Source organism: Hippichthys cyanospilos, chromosome 2 (genome assembly GCF_059441005.1).
Source record: "Hippichthys cyanospilos isolate Australia breed blue-spotted pipefish chromosome 2, RoL_Hcya_1.0, whole genome shotgun sequence".
NCBI classification, from domain to species: Eukaryota; Metazoa; Chordata; class Actinopteri; order Syngnathiformes; family Syngnathidae; genus Hippichthys; species Hippichthys cyanospilos.
In genome coordinates, this window is record NC_142370.1 from 13102952 (window position 1) to 13123654 (window position 20703).

Consider the following 20703-nt stretch of genomic DNA (forward strand, 5'->3'; position numbering starts at 1 on the left):
TCTGACGAGATCATTGTATCGTTGTTTTTCATTTTGCTTTTGCCGTGTTGTGGTCCGTTACAAAAATAGTTCGGCAGCCTTGCCCTAGAATGAACTTGTTTGTTTACATGACTTCTAACTGTCACACGCCAGTGCCCTCCAATGCTTAATCTAGATGAGAATAGAAACACTAGAACTATCCCAGTCAGAAACTGTGCTGTGGAACTGGAAGTGCACAGTAGCGATCTAGCACTGACGGGCTACGCTTAGAACTGTAACTAAACTGTCGATCCTGCCCGGCCAGCCTGTCAACATTCCACCTGCTTCAGCAATACATTCCTCTGGAAAATCTACAAGATCTTTTTATGCTTAATGATCCTCATCCAACATGCAGCTAAAGTGTTACTGGCTGTAAATGTCTTGCCGATCTACAGTTAAATTTTCATTTAACTTCAAGTCTCTCGAGATGAGAAAATCCACCATAGAGTTTAACTTTGACCTGTGACTAACAACAGCTATGCCACTGTGTGCAGTGAACAGCCTGATTCCATCTGACTTAAAGTCCGAGGTCAAGAAAGCCACCAAGATCCTCCGAGGATTCACTGAAATCTCCTCCGGGAATGGGCCGGACAAACTCATCCCAGGTAGGGCTTTCCCCGAGACAGCTGCAAGTCCATTCAACTTGTGTGACACTTTCAATACAACTTGTCTAAAATAAGTGGCAAAAACAAAGCTACTAATGCGGCAAACCAAACTTATCTCACCTTCTTGTGCCACTGCTATTTTGGGTTTAATACTATTAAATCTGATGATGCCTCTTGGCAAATTTCAGTTATGGGAGCCAAGTCTGCACACTTACAATGTCTCCACAACAACAGTCATCATTCATTTACTTCCACTTTTTAATTAATTCAAATACCAAATCAGATGCAGAAAAGCAAAACAACATAAATCCTAGGTGAACTCAATTTAGGCTAGTTTCACACTGCAGTCTGAAGTGAACCAAGTCCGACTTTTAGTCAAGAGTTGAATACTTGTACTGGTACCAATGAATGGTATCAAATAATAGTTGTCAATAACTATTCTTAATGTTTAATAACCTGCCAATGTAAAAACAATACTGTATAACAAGTGAGCAACGCAGAAAGAGAAAAATTCAGGGCCTTTACACCACCGCTATCAAAACCAAGGCTCGGGGGCTGAATCAGGGTCGCTGCTTCATTTAATGTGGCCCCTGAAGGCAGTTCACATCTGTCGACTTCTTGTTTCTTTCAAATTGTCTCCACTTTTATCAACCCTGAGATATGAAACATTGCAAGTATATCTTTGTTCCAAAACCTTTCGTTAGGGTTGGTTCACCAAGGTTCTGATGTCAAAAGCTATCCATTAATTCATTTTGTATAAGTGATAAAAATAAAATGATCATAGACATTTATATGGGTTCACATTTGTATACAGTCATCCTTCAGAGGGGCATCATTACCGCGACCTTACCCACAATAAACATGATTTTGACTTCACAGCTTTACATCACAATAGACGACAATGTTTGTGCAAAACTAGTTTCACATCTGTATCTATGTTAAGTTGTTTTTTTGTTGCGCGTGCAGCGAGTGTGATTGCATCAGCCGAGGGGCTCGCCATCATCTCGGTGGTGAAAGCGGGCTTTGTGATCACGGCCAGAGGAGGCAGCGGCATTGTCATCGCCAGGCTGGGTGACAGACGTAAGATTCCAGAGTTTTATTGCCATATGCATAGTAATACCACACAATTAAATTCTTATTCTGTTCACTTCCCTGAGCAGACGACATTTCATAATCGAGCAAGTAGTAAGGTAGACAAAAAAACAAAAACAAAAAACACAGTAATAGAGCAATAAGGGCAGTAATAATTAACCACAAACACATGAATAGACTTACATTCTGAGCATATTATGGAGTAGATTGAGTGGAAGAAACTATATACATATGAGGAAGATAGAGCTAAATATCATGTAGTGCAAAATATTATGTATTTAGCAGCTTTCCTGCACTGCTCAGGGTTTGTTAGGTGCATGTGTGCGTGTGGCAAAGTGACTGGTGATGAGGCAGATTAGTGTGTGAGATTTGTTCAGAATCCGAATAGCCTGTGGGTAGAAGCTGTTTGCCAGCATGGCGGTCCTGGCTCTCAGGCTCCTGTAGCGTCTGCCTGATGGCAGCAGTTCAAACAGATTGTATTGTGGGTGGGTATTGTCCCTGGTGAGGTTGTGAAATCAGCGCGTGTTGTGCACGCTTCTGTGCACAGGTTGGTCGGCTCCTTCTGCTATTGGCATCGCCGGCCTGGGCGGCGGCTTTGAAATTGGTGTGGAGGTGAGTTCTTCGAATGGCATTTCAAGAATGTCTGGGGACAGGTTACCGTGTTTTTGCTCATGTTGAATATCCACTTCACCATCTTGTTCACCTCGCCATCTTCTCCAGGTTTCAGATCTGGTGATTGTCCTTAACCATCGGCGGGCCATTGATGCGTTCACAAAGGGTGGGAACTTGACGCTGGGAGGAAATTTCACCGTCGCTGTGGGTCCGATGGGCAGGTTAGTTGTATTGAAGTGAGAGAAGCTTATGTCATCAGTGTTATTTTTGCAATGCTAACACCTTTCATGCAAATGAAATCGGAATGTTTTATGTGGCCGGCAGGGTTTTTTCCCTTTTTTTAAACGAGGGTCAGTTGCTTCCATTCCCAAAGGCAGGTTCTCACTTTTTGGGTTCCTACTGGAAGTAATTTTTCAGCTATTTGCACTGGGATATATCATGGGACTTTTTTTTTTTATGTTCGAACCCAAATATTCATGCTCTTTAACAGGAAAAAACCTGGTCAAATGATCACATTAATAATTGTTGATTGCCACAAACCGACGTGGACTGATTTCACTAAATTATATTTTATCTAATGTCTGAAAAGCCATCCTGCAGACAACTGTGTATAAATCAAAACTAGTGCTGGAAAACATAAAGCAATCTATCCATATTATTCAATGTTTTTGCATTTTCAAAAGGGTAAATGGATAAATAAATACCTACACTTGACATGGCTATGAAGAAAGGAGAGTTAGTTCAGAAAGGCACCATCAGTGTTACCTTTGAATAGTTTCATTCATCAAAGACAGTTCAGCCTCAGAATATTGATACTGTTACATGTGGATTGTTAACTGTGTCTTGGCTTTGATCACGACAACATACAGGTCAGGTCATCTCTCTACCTGCACTTCATTGACAGTAGTCTTTTGTGGTTGAAAATGAATAGTCATCTCCAAATAGGAGTGATTTTATTATACTACCTACCCCACACATACACTTGAAATGTTTGCACGAATCACTGCGGAAGAATCCTAACAATTCTTGTCCCTCCAGGAACATGGAGGCCGATGTTACACTTCGAAAAATGGCCGCCGTCTACACGTACTGCAGGTCGAGAGGGTTGTTTGCCGGCATATCTCTGGAGGGCTCATACCTCATTGAGCGCAAAGAGACCAACCGCAAGTAGGACAACTTGACAGACAATACTTTTTGCTTTCTTTGTTTGAATTCCAATTCAATTTTTGGTGTGACCTTGCAGGTTCTACTCTCGGGATTTGCGAGCGTCTGGCATTTTGAATGGCGACGTGGACCCACCGCCGGAGTGTGACTACCTCTATGATATGTTGAACGCCTACACAGAGGCCAATGGGACGGACTTGAGCAGCAGGAATGTGGCCACAAAGGTAAATCGCAAAAAACTCACAGGGAAGAGAGAAGTATGTGGGATTTTTATTTCACTTATGCACTGGCAGCAGAAGTGGCAAGGTCACACTATGTAGTTAAAGTTACTGTAAAGTGAAAATAATGGGTAAATTTGACACCCAAGAGAAGTGTTGGCAAAAATACTAAATTTGAATCATTTAAAAAATGCATAAAAAACAAAGGCTCAAAATCCTGAATAATCAAGCCATCGTCCCTGCTCTCAAAGGCTAAGGATGTGTCCGATGAATACGCGCAATCTCTACTTCGCTTAAGCCCCTATTCCAGAGAACATTTGCAAGTGTTGACGAATGTCGCGAATGCACGTACGTTAGGGATGCAGCAGAGGTTGTTTAAGGTTGCAATTCTTCTGAAGACATTCGGAAACAAGCTAAATGGTTCTGAAAGTCTTGTTTTTGTGTCACAAGCAGATTTTGAACATAATTCCTTGGGATAGAAAAACAATAAATTCGACTGAATATTTCAGCGTGTCGACGGGAGCGATCTGTCGGGGTTCGCTTAGAGTCGGAATTGTTCAAAATGCAAATGAGACTGAAACTGAAATGATGAAAAAATGTTTGACACTGTAGCTCCACAAGTGGGGAGCTTGCGCTCGATACTTCCGAAAACACCATATTGTTGACCTCAGGGCCTTAATAAATCGAGTCCTCGGCTAAATTTTAGAACTGAAGATGTGTTTTGGATAACTCTCATTTGTCTGTTTTCAGTCATCACAACCTCCGGCCAGACCTCCAGCTCCTACTCCTTCGCGAGCCGCAGAAACCTCGTCGAACCCAGACGATTTTGGTAAAACTGCAAGTCCTGCATGTACTTCACATTGACACCATCCATGTAGAGGCATCCTTACTGTACTTTCTGATCCACATGCAGTATAGAATAAAAATATTTGTCTCTATCATCACCATAACCATGACAACATTTCTGCATTTGTAGGTGCTACAGGTCAACGGTCACTCTATCCTAATATCTCTATCTACAAATCCGACCCTTCAAGTAAGTTGGTTTGCACCGGCGGCTGTATTTGATCCTGCGGCACCCCTAACTGGGTGTAGCTTATAATCAATAACTTGATTTATTCTGGGGATGGTGGGCTTTCTGTTTCAGATCAGTTTCCCTCCAGAACAGCTCCATACCCTGGTAAGACAATTTTTTATCCATGTAACAAATAATTAAATATGGGCATCATCGAAAAAAGGGATGGTTTGAACAAGCCATCACAGTTTGAATTTTCAGTTACGTGAGGTGAATTTCTTGGGACAAGGAACAGTGGGCGTAACTTACAATTCGACTAGTTGATTTGCAGTTGGAGCTGGTGGAAATTCAGATGTAATTAACATGATCAAGGAAGCACTGGCTAAATAACAGAAGAGTCTCGCAATATTCTCTGCAGTACATCACCCACATGGTTTAGCCTTCATACGCACCAGTTTCGCAAGATTAACTTCTCTTTTTGTATCTAAAGAGTATCAGAAAAAAAAATTCTACCTGCACAACTCCAAAAGAAGTTTTTGTCATTTTAGCTCACCTGGAATTATCATGACGCCATTGTTTGTGTCTGTGTGTTTTGTTTGTTTTCAAATATTCTATCCATGAGGAGGAGCGCCAGTGGGTGGAGCTAGCGAAACCCTGGTGGTCACTGCGGTCCACGCGTTTGCTGGTCAGCAGCCTGGTGACCTGAGCTTCAAACCCGGCGATCGCATCACCATCATCACCAAGACAGAGAACCAGTACGACTGGTGGGAGGGGCAACTGAATGGGCGAAAAGGCATCTTTCCTGCAAACTATGTCACTTATTGACCGCCGCCACCTTGCGGGTAATGGGAGGATACTAGCTGCACATCGGTTCAGGTACTATGGCGAGCCATTTGAGCATTCAGTTATCCGTGTACTAGTAAGCGATTTGTTCTCACCTGTAAAACAGTTCAGTCCAGAACAGCAGAAGAGCTCCATGTTAAAACTGACAACTGCTTGAAAAATTGTCCATATAAAACATTCTGATTAATACTTAATTTGGAAGTAAAATCCACCAGTTTTTATTTATCTTTGTCATTGGGTGTAGCCTAAAAATGATATCTGACATGCTCAGACCACCAATCACATCTCACCTTTGTTCTGACTCTGAGTTAGGTCATGTGAAATATGAGCTGTGATCGGTTGTTACCTGAGCTCTAAGCAATTCTGGCATTTTCAGTCGACCGCATGAGGCTGATGAATGAAAAAAACAAAAACATTTTGCCGCAAAATTCATATTCCACAACCACATTATTAATAAGAATGACGTGTTGAGACTGCATTGCACATATCGGACTTACACTTTAACATCTAGTTCTTCACTAATAAATGCATAGACCTGTACACAGTTTTGCCTCACTAGCAGTAGGTTTGGTCTACTGGTGCATAGAAATGCCATATAATCCTAAAAGAGCATTACTTTGTAAAGTCATGTCTTACGAGTGAGTACTTTAAGTGGACTGGTGCATGTATATAGAATACATGCTCAAACAGCTTGCTAAAACTGGTAAAGACGTTCTTCACTGGTCAACCATATATTCATTCAAGTCATTTCGCTTCTGCTGCTTTCAACAAAAACATCATTTTTACCTTTACAATAAAAGCATTTTTCAATCGAAGAACTTGAATTGATTCAAGTTGCAAACACTTGAACTAGCACTTTCACATTTGTTATGAGCAAATTTTGGTTCCATACTTTGCGCCGTCTATTCCATGCAGCACTGAATGATGACACTTGGAATCCTTTTTCAATTAATTAATACAACCATTCATTCACCACCCATATGTGTTTGCTTATTATAGTGTTTCAAGACATAAATCAGACAAAGTACAAGAATAGAAGTGGCTCATTATCAAGGAAACACGGCTGTTTCACGCTTCCTGTTGCTGTGTGCTTGCCTTTCCTCTGTTGCGCCCACAACAGCCGGCAAGGTTTGCAAGCTTACTGGAAAGACAGTGGATGTTGAGACTTGAGATGTAGCCATCTCAAATGTTTTTTTGATGTTTTTGACTGGTAATGTGAATATTTTAATTGGCTATTGCTTTTGCATATATTATTTACATTCCATTGACTAAATCAATTGGACTGACTGCACAATCCACATGTGATGAAATGATGACAAAAAAGATTTATTATAGGTTATTATTATTCATGGGTGGCTACGAGTGGATAATTTAAGTTTGGCTTTAATTACACAAATGAATTGATTACGTTGACATTTTACCAATATTTACATGCAGTGTTAGCTTCACTTTTGTCGTCAAATAAGTTTTGTGGCTCCCAGTGTTTTGTTTTGTTTTTTTCCCTGTCAAAATGGCATGGGTGTCCCAACTTGGTTGTTGAAGGCCTCTCACCCTACATGATTTTGATGTTTCTGTCCCCCAACACGCCAGATTCAAATGATCAGCTCGTCAAGAAGCTCAGCAGAAGTCTGTTGATGATTCTGATCATATGTATCAGATGTCTTGGAGGACAGAAATATCAAAACACATGCAGAGTAGCGTCACTTGACCGGGTTTGGACTCTTAGGCTGAATGAACCATGAATTAATATAAAAACACTTACCCACTGAGCCTATCTAGATAAAGATACATACTACATAAATATTCTTAAAAGTAAATAAAAATAGTCTTCCACATAAAATGAAGTGACCCTACCCAAGTTTGCGATTTCAACACTACACTGCAATGTATTGTCAATTGTTCAGCCTTTATTGACTTTTTTAAAACCTTTCTCGTCAAGTATTTGCGTAAGGGAATATATTAAATTAAAATTTCGTTAGATATTAAATTAGAGTCTAAATAAACTACTTGGATTCAAACATTTATCATTTTTATGTCACTGTTCTGACCTAATAGTCCGCGTTTTGCTAACAACTATTAATTGCGCTTCACTGCCCCCTAGTGGTCTTGTGGTCCTATACAAGTGCTTAAATGAAAAGCACACACATTTTAGCCATTTTCAGCAATTAAAGACTGTCTACATGAAATGTCTCCAAGGTTTTTTTTTTTAGGTACTGAAAAATAATTCATTTTTTAAGTTAATTACAAACGGTATATTAACCTTTTAGTTTTCACTGCTAAAAATGTGTACTGTCCAACTGTCTGTGCGCTCACCTCTCGAGGGGATGTTGAGTTGGCCTGAGGCAGTCGTCCACCGAGTCAGGAAGCGAAGTGCCGCTCGTCTCAGGAAGCAGCAGACATAATCCGCAGCCCACGATTGGCCCGCTGCTGTATATCAGCATGGCGGCCAATGAGATGCTTCCTTTGGAGTTGAGCGGGAACAAAGTGCTGACAAGACAGCCGAGCCGGAAACACAAGTTGACAAGTGACACGCAACGCTGCCTGCACCCAAAACACGCAAGACATTCTTATTAGTACAACAAGTTCATGAACTCCCGGGTCGTCCATCGTGCCGGTGTCACCTGACCACTGTGGGAAACAACTCGATGCTGTACAGAGCCAAGATGAAGATTGTGGCAAGAATGCAGAATTTGCCCAGCAGTGCCAAACTCATCACAAGCACCGTGTCACCTGCAGAATAGAAAAGTGCTCATTATTGCCCTTTGAGTTCCATGGCACATAGCGTACGCCTGCTGCGAGAGATGATGCAAGTACTTTGATTTAATTTGTACTATATGGTACGAAAAAAAAAACACCTTTTGCCACTCATGACTGTGGGTTTGACGTAACATGGCCAGATCTCACACTAAATTAGGACAAGATCATCTTTTTGCTCCATTGGCCAACTGATGGCACAAGTTGGCGCAAAGCACTACTTTCATTTAACCCATGTGCTGTATTTTGATATTTTGGCCACATTTTCTGCCGCATCATTTTCACAGTATTTTAGCGAAGGGATGGCACATTCCTGGTAGTGTTATAACTAAGTGGTTGTGCCATGTTGAATTTTGACACATCTGGGTGAAATTCCAGCTCCCGAGTGTCTGCATTCAGTGATATCCCTTCCATGTGAAATGCCTTTGATGTAAATATCAAATGATTGGACAAAATGCTGCACAACAGTTAAAAAAGCTGCTCCATTCTTTTCAGCTGAGTTTCTTGGCAGAGGTTGCTACAAGTAGATGCAAAAAAAGTGTTCCATCCAACACCGTTTACCGTATTGTTCGCAACATCGCCATTTCACCAATTTTTATTTTGTCTTTTTTTTTTAACAGCTTCTACAAAGGTTAAAACTTTGAGACTGTTTAAAAGAAAAATGTAAAAATGTTTATTCCTGCCTAAAAAGAGGGTACTCGGGGTAAGAATGATTTTACAGCCTTAAAACCTATATCAATACCACATTTTCCACACTATGAAGCACAGCGGATTATGAGGTGCACCATCAATGAATGGCCTATTTTAAAACGGTTTTCATATTACATTATACGGCACATAGAACAGAAGCTACAGTAGTGTCTGAGGGTTTGCATTATGCATCCACTAGATAGAGCTGTGCTAAAGGGAGTGTTAACAATCAGATAAGTCAGTTAGACTATATAAACAGAAAATCAGAAATTAAGATTAAATATTATTTGTGGAAAGTATGTGTTCTTAACGGCCAACAGTATGTTTTTAATATAATCATAGGTCTAATTATCATTAAATTATATTACATGAGTGGTGGCACTTCTCCTTAGGCGGTCATGTTTGTTACAGCAAAGGACAATGGGAAATTCGGCACCTGCAGCACCTCCTGCTGGCCGTAATAAAAAACGGTCTAAATCTTACACACCTTCTTACCTAACCCTAACCCTTTTAAAAGACTGTTTCAATCAACAGCTTTTGATTTTTTTTTTCTAGAACTTGGGTCACTTGGGTTTTCTAGAAGTTGGGTCACTCATATCTCAAGGCTCCACTGCTCACATTGTTTATGACATTTTCTATGGTGTGCCTAAAATGTATGCTTTGGCAGCTAGTCTGTCCAGAAACAACTGGCACACACTGAGCGAACAGTTCTTTTTAGCAGCCTCACATTGGTATCGGGACAGCAGCAAAGACAGAAGGCAGGCAGTGCCGCTCAGGAACAGAGTCAGCATGGTGTTGGGACGCCGATCCAGGCGGACCAGCGGGATGAGGAGGCAGGGTGCCTCGGAAAGGCCCGAGAAGAACTGGGCGGAGTAGACGTTCACGCCAAAGGAGCCAATGTTCAAACAGATGCCATAGTATGTCAGCGCAGTTGCAGCACTGTACAATCACAACAAAGGTCACCATTTTAGTAAGCTTTAAAAAGCTATTTCAGCCCCGCTGTGATGAGCGGAAAACCCAAAATAACTGGCAACTTCCCCAAACTGTTTGAAATGCTTGTAGTAACGATTTAACCCTTGGGCACACACTTTGCAAACCATACACATTGCATTTTTTTCCTTATTTTGTAAATAATTTTAAAGGCGTAATAAAGTTATTTAGGATTGTTATTATTTCTTTTATTTTTTTACTTCAACTACGCAAATAGTTCAGTGACATCAGTTCATACACATGTAGGTCCAATTTATTAACACTCAAAAAAAAAAAATGGTATGGTCGGTCTAACTGTGAAGTGACAATGACACTTTAAGACAGGGGTGTCAAACTCATTTTTATCGTGGGCCGCATTGTGGATATAGTTTCTATGGAAGGGCCGTTATGACGAAGAAGTTAGAAATTTTCAGTAGAATATGATCTTTGAACATTTACCAAATCAGAGGCCAGAGAAAAACTATTGGTTATGGGGGTGGGTGGTGGTGGTTGTTGTCCATGTTTTTTTTTTTGTGTGTGTGATTTTTTTTCTAATCAATTTTTTCTTTGTTTTTTATTGTAATTTATATATTTTTGTAATGTGTTTTGTTTATTTTTAGTTTTTATTTATTTTATCATGTTTATTTTTTATTTTACCTTTCAAATTTAGGCAAATTTGGTATTTTAGCCAGAAACATAAAGCCGTCATTAGCATTTGGCGGGCCACGTTAAATGATGTAACGGGCCGGATCTGGCCCCCGGGCCTTGGGATTGACACCTGTGCTTTAAGACATAGTCTTTAAATGGTCTCTACCGCCACCAACTGTCTTGAGGTGAAATAAAGAATTTTCTGTTTGCTGACATTTTTACGTTTTAATCATCTGCTGGAAATTTCAGCTCCCTGGTGTTTTTTTTTTTTCCAGATAAACTGTGGTCCCAGAACACTTAAAAATAATTTTACAGTGTTGAACATTAAAATAATTTACAATTAGTCTGATTTTGAATCAAAAAAGGCATCTGGAATGACTCCCGTAAGACTAGCTGTTAATGGCCAACATACCACAAAGGCTCTCTGTAACTTCCGTTAACAAACCAGGCAAAATTGGCTCACCAGCAGAAAGCCGTCAGTTTTCATGGTTTGGAATATTTTTGCTGAGGCCAAATTAATGCAATATTGCTTTAATGCAGGGATTTAACTTTTTCATCTGTAACTTTTTTAGTACACGCACAGAAAAGACGCACAGAAAGTTTATGCCTGTAGTGCACATTATTTTGTTCAGCACGGAGGGGCCCACTTTTACAGTGCGATTAGGTCGCCCATTGTATTGATTTCTATTCAGAAGTACGTGAGCACATGGCAGGGAGTATGTCGAAACTCATTAAAGCGCTGATGTCTGATGAAAATGAAAAAAAAAAAAACGCTAGGCTGTGACTATGATCCATTGCGGTCCATTGTTTTAACGCCTGTTTAAAGAGGACTAATTTAAAAGTGCTGCAGATTTTGGTGGTAAACGTTAGTATGTGAATTCTAGAACAATGACAAGTTTAATCTTTATTTTGCGTCATTGACATATGAACCACTAAAATGCAAGACGGAAGCCTACTTATTCGATTAGGTATTGTAAACAAAGGTCACTTACATTTTAATTAAGTAAAATATATATTTGTTTTTCATTTCCTGATTTACTGTATATGAGCTGTCAATGTCTTACCCCAGATAGCTCATGATTGACAGCCGCAGCAGGACAGCCGGGTGTTTGAAAGGTAGGAGGCCGCTTGTCTTTTGGGCTTTCTGAGCCTCAGCAGCTTTCTGTTTCTCCAGAATATTTGAACCCAGAAGCTACACATACACAAACACACAGATTATTCAGACAACAGGATGTTATGTCTGCCTTTGTGTCCGTGTGTACCATGTCCACACACTGCTTGTCTGCCGCACTTCCGCTACAGTAGCGATGCAGGATATTCGTCCTCCCCATTAAAACCAACCAGCTCGGAGACTCCGGAAGCGAGCTGTGAGGACAAAAAGAAATACGCCCGAGAAGGACGAATGAAAAAAATTGGACGGGAAGACACGGCAGGTGGATGGACAGCGTAGAGACACATGAGCAGGCGAGGACAGACCGGTAGAGTGGCAGGCAGATCAACTGGGGCAGAGCTAGAGACAGGTGAAGATGTGTCCAGGTGGGACTAAGCCAGGCCAGCAGAGCTCCAGCCATTGTCCCGAGACTGAAGCAGAAGCCCAAAAAAGCAGGCGGCCAGAGGCGGGCCGAGGGGCCGGTCCACTCCACAGCTGCAACGCCCAAGCACACGGTTGTGCAGTCATTGAAAACCGGGAATATTGGTTAGCAGCAAAAGAAGGAGCCTTGTTGGTGTTATTATTATTGTTGTTGTTGTTGTTGTTGTTGGATAATCCTGACAGTGGGAGGAAATTTTCTCTAAAAGTCTTTTTTTTTTAATTTGGAAAAAAAGTACATTCGACTGATGTTCCATGTCTTTTGACTGACTGTTTCTATGTCTCTTGTTTGAGTTACTTCTTTTGAGGGCCCCCTTGAAAATGAGATGGTTCATTTCAAGGGGTTTGTCCACCCAAATAATTAAACTCAAACTTTCGTTATGTTGCCTCAAGACCAGTGATTCTCAAAGGTCTCCCTCTGGTGGTGTATACTATTGTAATGTGAAAGTCAAAATGAAGTCATTTTTCAAAATGTATGAATGTCATTTTAAAACGCAGAGGATAGTGAGAAACGCATCTTCGATTCCTTTGTATGTTAAACACATGTGAAGAAATTGACAACAAACTTGACTTTGACTTAAGTAAAACAGTTCAGTAGGAAAACTTTTAAGTTTTGCATATAAATTGCCTTTTTCAGGCTAGGATTTTTATTTCACTGATATCTACTGTACATTTAACGAAATAATTACTGTATTTACATTTTTTCTTCTTCCTCTATTTAGGCACTGTATTAAAGTGGCCACATTTTGCCAGTTGTAGTTGAAAATGACATCACAGCAGTCACATCATGTGACTTTTACAAACTGAGCTGTGACCCACATGCCCGAACTCAGTACAGTATAACAAATTGGAATTGAAACGTTACTAAATGCTTGTTCTTAAACGTTTTTGCTGTCATTTCTTTACTTCTTTTTATGTCTCGATATTTAGCTGTAAGGTTGGCATGATGTGACTGGCTTAGATTAATATTAAAAATATACACCTAGTCAAAAGCTTGTTTTTGTTGATCGCTTTGCACTGCAATGCTTCTGCTTTGTAATGCTGATCACTATTCAAAGTTTTTTTGGTTTTGGTATTTTGTGTTTAATTTGTATTATTATGATTGATTTTCTGCACATTTTCTGCTTGAAAATGTACTTCAGTACAAATTGAAAGTGCAGTTTTTTGTAATATAAATTGCATTTAGACTCTATAGTGTGAGAGGGGTATTTTAAGGCTTCAACTAAAGTTTTTTTATAAATGGACTTTCAATAGTGCGCAATTTTACCTATCATGGCAAGAACAAGAACCAGGAAATGTAACATGTAGTTTTTACTAGTAGTATGATATATACTATAGTCGTTATCTTACTAGTACATTGAAAGATCAATTTATTTTACCCAGACTGAAGGAGCAGTTGTTGATACAGCAGCAGCAAATGCCCGACAGGCAACGAACAAAAAGGAATAGGAATGGCTGAGGGAGAACAGCGGGCACCAAGCCGCACAGAGCCTGCGTACACAAGCACAGCAGCAGCACTGGACGCTTCCCAAACCTGTACAGGCAAATATAAAAAGTATTGTTAATTACTGTACTTGTGTTTCCAACGAAGGTTTGAACTTTGGGAGTGTTTAAATGAGACAAATATGAGAAAATATTCATTCCCATCTGAGAAAAGTGTATAAAAAGTATGGGGGGGGTTATGGCCTTAAAACATGTATGATAATTGCAAAAAAATTAAGATGGCTACTTTGCTGATATATCTATCAGCCCCCCCCCCCCCCCAAGTACGCTTACTTGGGTAATAACGGTACCTGTCAGATAGAGCTCCGCCCACAAGCGATCCAAGGAGCAGACCCACCATGTAGACCATTTGGCCATAAGACAACCATTGAGTCCAGCCACACACTAACTGACACACACAAGAAACAATCGGTGAATCTGCAACACTGAAATGCACATTTTGTGAGATGTGTACATGTGGTGCAGGGGTCACCAATGTGGTGCCTGCAGTAGACCTAATCTGCAAATAGTTTATACGTGATAGAACATTGTGAATTTCTTGGAACTTTACAAACAATTATACATATATGACATTGACAATGCATGATACACTTGATTTACAGTTCTACTGAAGCTGTTCTTTAAATATTGTGAGAAATCATTAACATGATCAGTGTCTTCACATAAACCGGTTCTCAGTTTCAAAAAGGTTGATGATCCCTGGCACTTTGAAGAAATTAAGATCAAGTGTTGTAGACCAGGGTTATAATAGTTTTGATTTTTCTTACATCTTGACTATTTTTTTTTTTAATTCAGTTAGCTTAAATTGGGTTTTAGAGCGGGTTTGTTACTCGTTTAAATTAGTTTTAAAATGCTAGTTTATATTTTTAATCAGTTTTGGTTTAGTATTGTTATCTGTGTATATGCAAAGTTTGCCAAGTTTGAGGTCAAATAAAACAATAAATATTATGCAATAATTCCCAACCAACTGTTCAACTTTCCATTTTCCGTACAACCATAGAGTAATCCTAAAATAAATATTTCAGAAGTGAACCTTGGAAGATCAAATGTGAAATTAACTAAACAAAGATACAACCTGAGGACTCTAAAACATGAATGTGCTTTATCATTTGATACATTTCCTCTAACCATTTTACTTCGAAACACTTATTATTACTTGTTTCACAATCAAATCCAGACGTAATCAGTTGATACAATGCCTGAACCTTGGAGCACAAAGCACAACTGCTGTGCTGCCTTACTGATTGTTAAGGGGGAGGTGGGAGGACTGAAGTATAACAATGTAGCTTGGGTTGTTTGTTAACTCCAAATGGGTTGTTTTGCTGTCAATCAATAGGCTAGAAGCAGTGAGTTAAGAGAAAGCGCTTAAGCTATATGACTATTGTGCATGCTTGATAGTCAGTACTGAGTTGTTTTTGCACGTATTAGTTCTCTATTGTTGCGGATGGCAAGTAGCTTCTTTTCTAAAGAAATTTTCACGGAACAATAGTTATTTTTAAGGACTCCATTACTGCCCAGGTTATATGCATTAAACAAAGCTTCATACATTGGGACCCACCACAGAAATGTAGCGAGGTAAAATACAATTAATCCACTGGCATGAGTGGCAAAAATGGGTAGCCTACATGTTTTTTGTTTTTTTTTAATCAGACCAAACATTGTTATTGTACTATATGTGCAGAAATTAACATTTAATAAAGGGTTCTCAATATATTTTAGCAAACTTTTATGTTCACGACAGTTAAATTAAATCATTATTTATGTACTGTTTACGTTGTTCAAGAGCACTCTCCGTTGTCCCAACTACTGAATGTTATAGTGGTTTACCATATCAATTACACTTTGTATATTTATATTTAAGAAATACTCAGGACGACTATGCAACAGTAATTGGAAATTGTTCATGATGTTCAGGCTAACGTGTGCTAGCTAACATCTGCTTGTTAACTGATACGAGATCTTTAACTACACAATTGTAGTAATTTAAATACAAATAAAACAAATAAAATACCTAAGAACACAATTGAACGTAGAATAAGGCAAAAAATGCAAATCCACTGAAAGTGAGATACTTTAAGATTATTACTGGAATAGTTCACTCACGTCTCGGTCGCCGCTTTGAGTCATCCAATCAGATTCGTCTCCTGATAATTCCTTGACCACTGATGGGTTTTCCGGTAATGTCCTTCCATGCGTGGTTCCTGAACTATGCCAATCTGTTGTGGCATTGCCACGGTGACAATTTGTCTCGACCACCACGACGATGAAAATGTCGAGGAAGAAGAGGAAGGAATTAAAAAAGAAACCTAGCGATAAACGCCAAAAAGCAGACAGCTGCAGTGGAGACATGGCACTCTTCTCCTCTGGAACTCTTTTTTTTTTTTTTGTTTGTTTGTTTTTTTCAAATTCTCGCAGTGCCAACTTCAGTAGAACGTGTCATGTTGACTGCGTGAGCCTAAGGTCCGTTATTTGGACTTTGAATCCTTGTGACCTGCCAACGTTTTTTTTAGACTTAAACATGAGTTGATCTTGACCCCCACACCCACCCCCCCTCACCCCACCCCTTCTTCGCCTTATAAAGGCAGCATGAAGGAGGGACTGAAAACTTCTTTCCATGTTAAGGACTAAAACATTTGTGCAAGTTGTGACCCCTCCCATCCCAAAGTAAAAGCAGATGGTTGTAAATCTTTTATTTTGGGAAAGAACAAAAACAAACACATTCGTCGTCTGCTTTCACAGAAGCCTGCAGAAATTTGAATATTTTTACTGTTTAGGGGCTGAAATTCACAAATACAAAGTATTGGACACATTTTTTTTTTCTTTTTGTGGTGAGACCCACTCATTTCAATGGGAAACATATTCGGAGTTTACAGCTTTGATTACATCAACTACTGTACAAAAACAGGCATTTTGTTGACTGACTACCTACCTGACAGTGTCAATCAGAACTTGACATAGTTACCATATAGCAAAATAGTTGATAGTCTGTAGCTCTTGTTGGATAGCATATCTTGTGGAAATGATGATAATGTCTTGCAATTGGGCAACTTACATTTTTTTTCCCGGTTCGACATTCATGAAAGCCCCGCCTCTGGCATAATCATGCTTTACATGACACAGGATGTCGGTTCTGTCTAAGTTTCATCAGTCACATAAACTACAATTAAACAAAGTATTACTGAGGTTGAATTTAATTTTTAAAAAAAAACCATTTATTCAGGGAATTAAAAAAAAAACTTCTACCTTGCATTTCCTGACCAAGAGCCAATCAGAGAAATAATGAAAATGTAGACCATTGGTTACTTGAACGAGTGACCGCCTGCAGTGGAAAGACATCCCAGAATGCTCTTATCAGCAATCAATTTCCTAATGTAATACATATTTAAAAAGTCTGTGATTGGCAGGCAATCAGCTCAGAGTGTCCCATGCCTAGTGCCCGAAGCCAACTGGGATAGGCACTAGCAAGCCTGCAACCCTCGTGAAGATAAGCGGCTATAGAAAATGGATCGATGGATCGATATTTAAAAAACAAAATAACGCAAAAAATCTCTAAACACTTAATCAAAACATTACTTTTAACTTTTGGTCAGCAAGATTGTATAAAGCATGCGTTTTCTCGGAATTCATACAACAGAGTCTTTAAAACCGAGTACATGATTTGCTTTTTTTTTGTGTTAAAAAAAAAAATCAACTTCATCTTTACAGTCTTCATCGAGCTGAACAAACATGAAACACAAACATGACGACAAAACAAACTTACTGTGATGAATGGAAAGCAAATTCCAATGGACCAAAAAGAAAAGTGACATTTCTACAGTGACATATCTACATTAACAATATTTGACGAGAAGAGTCCATCCACAAGTTTGTCACGCTTTACTGGTCGCTTCTCGGTTATGCGCCATCACGACGGACACAGCTGATAAGGGCACGGTGATGGAGCTGGCCAGGCTCTGCAGGCCATATACAAGGCAGCGCCAGCTGAAGCTGCAGGCCTTCTTGACGTTCTGCCGAACAGAATGTAGTGAGTATGTGAGTCTGCCATTCCATCAGTTCCCCTTCTGGTCGTATTGTGAATAAAAAGAAGCTGGTATTGCCGATACCGATAGGTATATTAAATAATGATTACATTTGAAATCATAGCTCGATAAGGAATACAACACATCAATGCCTTTTGTTGGTTGGTTTTACGCTCTGAAATGCTGCTTATTGAGGTAACAGTCAGGCACTTGGTAAAGAAAATTTAATTACAGTATGTCTCCATGTACAAGTCGACCTCACGTATGTCGACGCCCCCTTTTTTACTTCAATTTGGGTGATATTTACAAAAATGCGAGTGCAGGTCTACCCCTGATATTAAAACACTTGGTGTGTGTTATTAAAATGAGGAAATTACGTACTTTTATACGCATCGCTTCATCGTATATCAACTAACACATAATATTGTTGCACTTATGGGGTGAAGGGGGCGCGGCTCAAATGAGACCGGTGCAAGTCAATGTGCATGTGCGCAGATACAAATGCTGAGACTAATGTTGCAACAATAAAACGGTTTGAAGTTTCAATGCTGCATTTTTTGATACACTGGTTTCACAATGTGAATTAATCTAAAAGCTCTCAAAGTACTCATCGCTATTTCATATGCCAGTAGATCCGCCCATTTAAATCCCAGATGTCCTCTCCTTCCTGCTCGATATTTGCGCAAACATTCATGTTACTTTTCCATGGGTAGTCATCTTCGGACCCGTCCAATCTGTCTGAAATGGAGGTCTTTGGAGATGATTTTCTGATGATCTCACTTGCGACATTCTTTACCCAAGTGACGACTGTTGTGACATCAGAGCACGGAAGGTTGCCCTTCGCTGTTTCTGACTCCACCTGCCGACATCCATACAAGCTTGTTCAAGCACACGCCCAAGGGCTGAAGGAGACAAGTCAAGCCGTCTTTTCCTTTTCGTAATCCGTCAAAGTCTGGAAAAATAATCCATGCAGTCTTCTTGTTGACAACAAGAGACCACCATTTCAAACAAAATGGACAGGTCTGAAGATGACTACCTGTGGAAGAATAATGAGGATTTTTGCACAAATGACGAGTAGGAAGGAGAAGATGTCCAGGAGGAGCTATTTGGCAGGTCAGATAATGAGGATGACTATTAGTGCTTTTCGACAAGTACTTATTTCGCCATATCAAAAAAAAAAGCACTGAAACTTCAAATCATTTTTTCGTTACAACGTTAGTTTCGCTACCAGTCTTCCAGCACGCACATTGCCTCACACTTGTCTAGTTTCTGCCCAACCTCCTACCCCCATAATCGGAACAGTATTATCTGTTCGATATACAATGAAAGTACTGTAATTTTGTTGTTTTAATAACACACACTATGTGTTTTAATTGGACAGCCATGAAATTCATAAATTCAAAAATTCATAAATAAAAATGTGTGTGTGTGTGTGTGTGTGTGTGTGTGTATATATATATATATATATATATATATATATATATATATATATATATATATATATATATATATATATATATATATATATATATATATATATACACACACACACACACACACACACACACACACACACATTTTTATTTATGAATTTATATAAAATACGTGTGTGTATGCTCTCAATTGCATATGAACGAAATTAACATTTATTTACCCCGAATTAGCTTTATTTTTGAGTATCATAACCAGAAGAACCATAGTAATAAGAACATAAAGAGTAGATCGTTCTCTTACCCTAATGCACTTCTTTCTCCTCCTCTTTCTCTTCTCCTTTTTCCTCAACCTTTCCTCTGGCATCTCCAGGTTTCCTTCATCTTCAATCAAAGGTTCATATTTATCTGGAAGTATGGCGAAATATACTTCTTTCGAAGTTTTCTGTTTTTTCATCTCCTCAGTTCCCATCACCTGTCTTTGTGGCAAAGTTGTTGTTTGTGTCTTGCTCAACCGAGGACCTTTGGAGCAGGAAGTCCAACTTATTAGTAGCCCGAAGCTGAAACTCTGCTGCCTTTTAAATAAATACTGGATTAGACCAAGAATGTACCACGTTTTTTTCTTTCTGAACTACAACTTTACATCGCTTATCCCATCTCAAAAACAGTTGCCCTTTTGTGCAGGAGCTTCTCCATATTTGTTTTACAGAATAAACACAAAACTTGTCACTGAGTCAATAGGAATATATGTAGATGATTGCAGTAATAGAAAATGTCTTACTTGAGCGCGTTTAATTGAAAATAACCAGATAACGTCCAAATGCCGTACTTCTCTTTGAGTGTCTGAAGATTGCTTGCAAGTCAAATAAAATAAGCACCAAGCCCAGATGTAATTTTAAGAAAAACAAACCCCTTCTGCTTGTTGCCCAACAATAAACCAAAGTTTCATAAACAAAACTCTTATAAATCAATATTAAATTTGAGACACACTTACTGAAAACACCCTAAATGGTTGGTTTATGTACTCACTGCTGGCATGAGGAACCATGACCCCTTGCTGTCTTGGGAGGAGCTGCTGAGTGCACCTGTACCAATAAAACTGAAGTACTGTGTAGTATTGTTTATTTCCAAGATTTCAGTTGACACACAACTTGGACTTCCAGAATTGTCACTTAACTGAATTACTTCATGTCCGTTTGAATTAATCGAGGGTTTTTTTAATCTCAATATTCTTATATAATCACTGTAAGAAAGTCTGTTGTGGGATTTTAGTTAATTATTGTCTGAACTGTGACTCATAGGGGCAATAGTGGCAGACAAATCAAAGAAAACCATACAGAATGTGTATCAAAACTATTGGTGCAAATAGAGTAGCAGAGGTGGGGGAAAAGTATTTTTACTATGGTAGGAGAACACAGACGTAAAATAGATAGATGACTACTGATTTAACTCTCTAGCAAAAAAAAAAAAAAAACCCTCCAAAAAGAACTCCAAGACCTTTTCCAGAGAACAAAGTTGTTTTTTTCTTGAATAAA

The 20703-nt window shown here is 39.3% G+C and overlaps 3 protein-coding genes across 7 annotated transcripts in view; 1 reads left to right on the plus strand and 2 right to left on the minus strand.

Moving 5' to 3' along the window:
• Window positions 1-7757, plus strand: part of sh3yl1 (SH3 and SYLF domain containing 1) — an 8709-nt gene extending 952 nt beyond the window's left edge. Inside the window, exons 2-11 of one of the 2 annotated variants that reach the window (XM_088439464.1) lie at window positions 513-623; window positions 1590-1703; window positions 2263-2327; window positions 2436-2548; window positions 3366-3494; window positions 3571-3715; window positions 4460-4538; window positions 4686-4745; window positions 4857-4889; window positions 5350-7757. In XM_088439464.1, the coding sequence (XP_088295590.1) occupies window positions 513-623; window positions 1590-1703; window positions 2263-2327; window positions 2436-2548; window positions 3366-3494; window positions 3571-3715; window positions 4460-4538; window positions 4686-4745; window positions 4857-4889; window positions 5350-5549 (1049 nt within the window). In that variant the 3' untranslated portion in view covers window positions 5550-7757. Of the gene's footprint in view, window positions 1-512; window positions 624-1589; window positions 1704-2262; window positions 2328-2435; window positions 2549-3365; window positions 3495-3570; window positions 3716-4459; window positions 4539-4685; window positions 4746-4856; window positions 4890-5346 lie in introns of both variants that reach the window. The other variant, XM_088439456.1, reaches the window with a different exon arrangement.
• On the minus strand, window positions 1184-16073 carry LOC148427411 (organic anion transporter 3). Its single transcript, XM_088439443.1, has 10 exons — window positions 15823-16073; window positions 14010-14107; window positions 13596-13750; window positions 12105-12273; window positions 11891-11993; window positions 11693-11820; window positions 9739-9950; window positions 8194-8297; window positions 7881-8108; window positions 1184-2529 (listed from the first exon to the last, which is right to left on the minus strand). Exons 1-9 carry the CDS (start codon window positions 16066-16068, stop codon window positions 7950-7952), a joined length of 1374 nt encoding a protein of 457 aa, XP_088295569.1. The 5' UTR covers window positions 16069-16073; the 3' UTR covers window positions 1184-2529; window positions 7881-7949.
• A 339-nt stretch (window positions 16074-16412) lies between these two features.
• LOC148427412 (uncharacterized) lies at window positions 16413-20340 on the minus strand. Of its 4 annotated transcripts, none has more exons than XM_088408072.1 (3): window positions 20198-20340; window positions 19473-19690; window positions 16413-17726 (listed from the first exon to the last, which is right to left on the minus strand). In XM_088408072.1, exons 1-3 carry the CDS (start codon window positions 20214-20216, stop codon window positions 17589-17591), a joined length of 375 nt encoding a protein of 124 aa, XP_088264198.1. In that variant the 5' UTR covers window positions 20217-20340; the 3' UTR covers window positions 16413-17588. The 4 variants fall into 4 exon arrangements, with proteins under 4 accessions (XP_088264198.1, XP_088264201.1, XP_088264199.1 ...); XM_088408075.1 differs by lacking the exon at window positions 20198-20340 and adding an exon at window positions 20163-20188; XM_088408073.1 differs by lacking the exon at window positions 20198-20340 and adding an exon at window positions 19950-20156.
• Window positions 20341-20703: the final 363 nt, after the last annotated feature.

Excerpts from the sequence above, each read along its gene's own strand:
- LOC148427412 (XM_088408072.1), bottom strand. Across the intron at positions 17,727-19,472 it reads GGAGAAAGAAGTGCATTAGG|AACGTCAAGAAGGCCTGCAG; the intron begins GTAAGAGAACGA and ends TCTGTTCGGCAG.
- LOC148427411 (XM_088439443.1), bottom strand. The coding sequence starts at position 16,068 with ATGTCTCCACTGCAGCTGTCTGCTTTTTGGCGTTTATCGCTAGGTTTC. Across the intron at positions 14,108-15,822 it reads CTCAAAGCGGCGACCGAGAC|TTAGTGTGTGGCTGGACTCA; the intron begins GTGAGTGAACTA and ends TGTGTGTGTCAG. Across the intron at positions 12,274-13,595 it reads CAACTGCTCCTTCAGTCTGG|CTGTGGAGTGGACCGGCCCC; the intron begins GTAAAATAAATT and ends TGGGCGTTGCAG.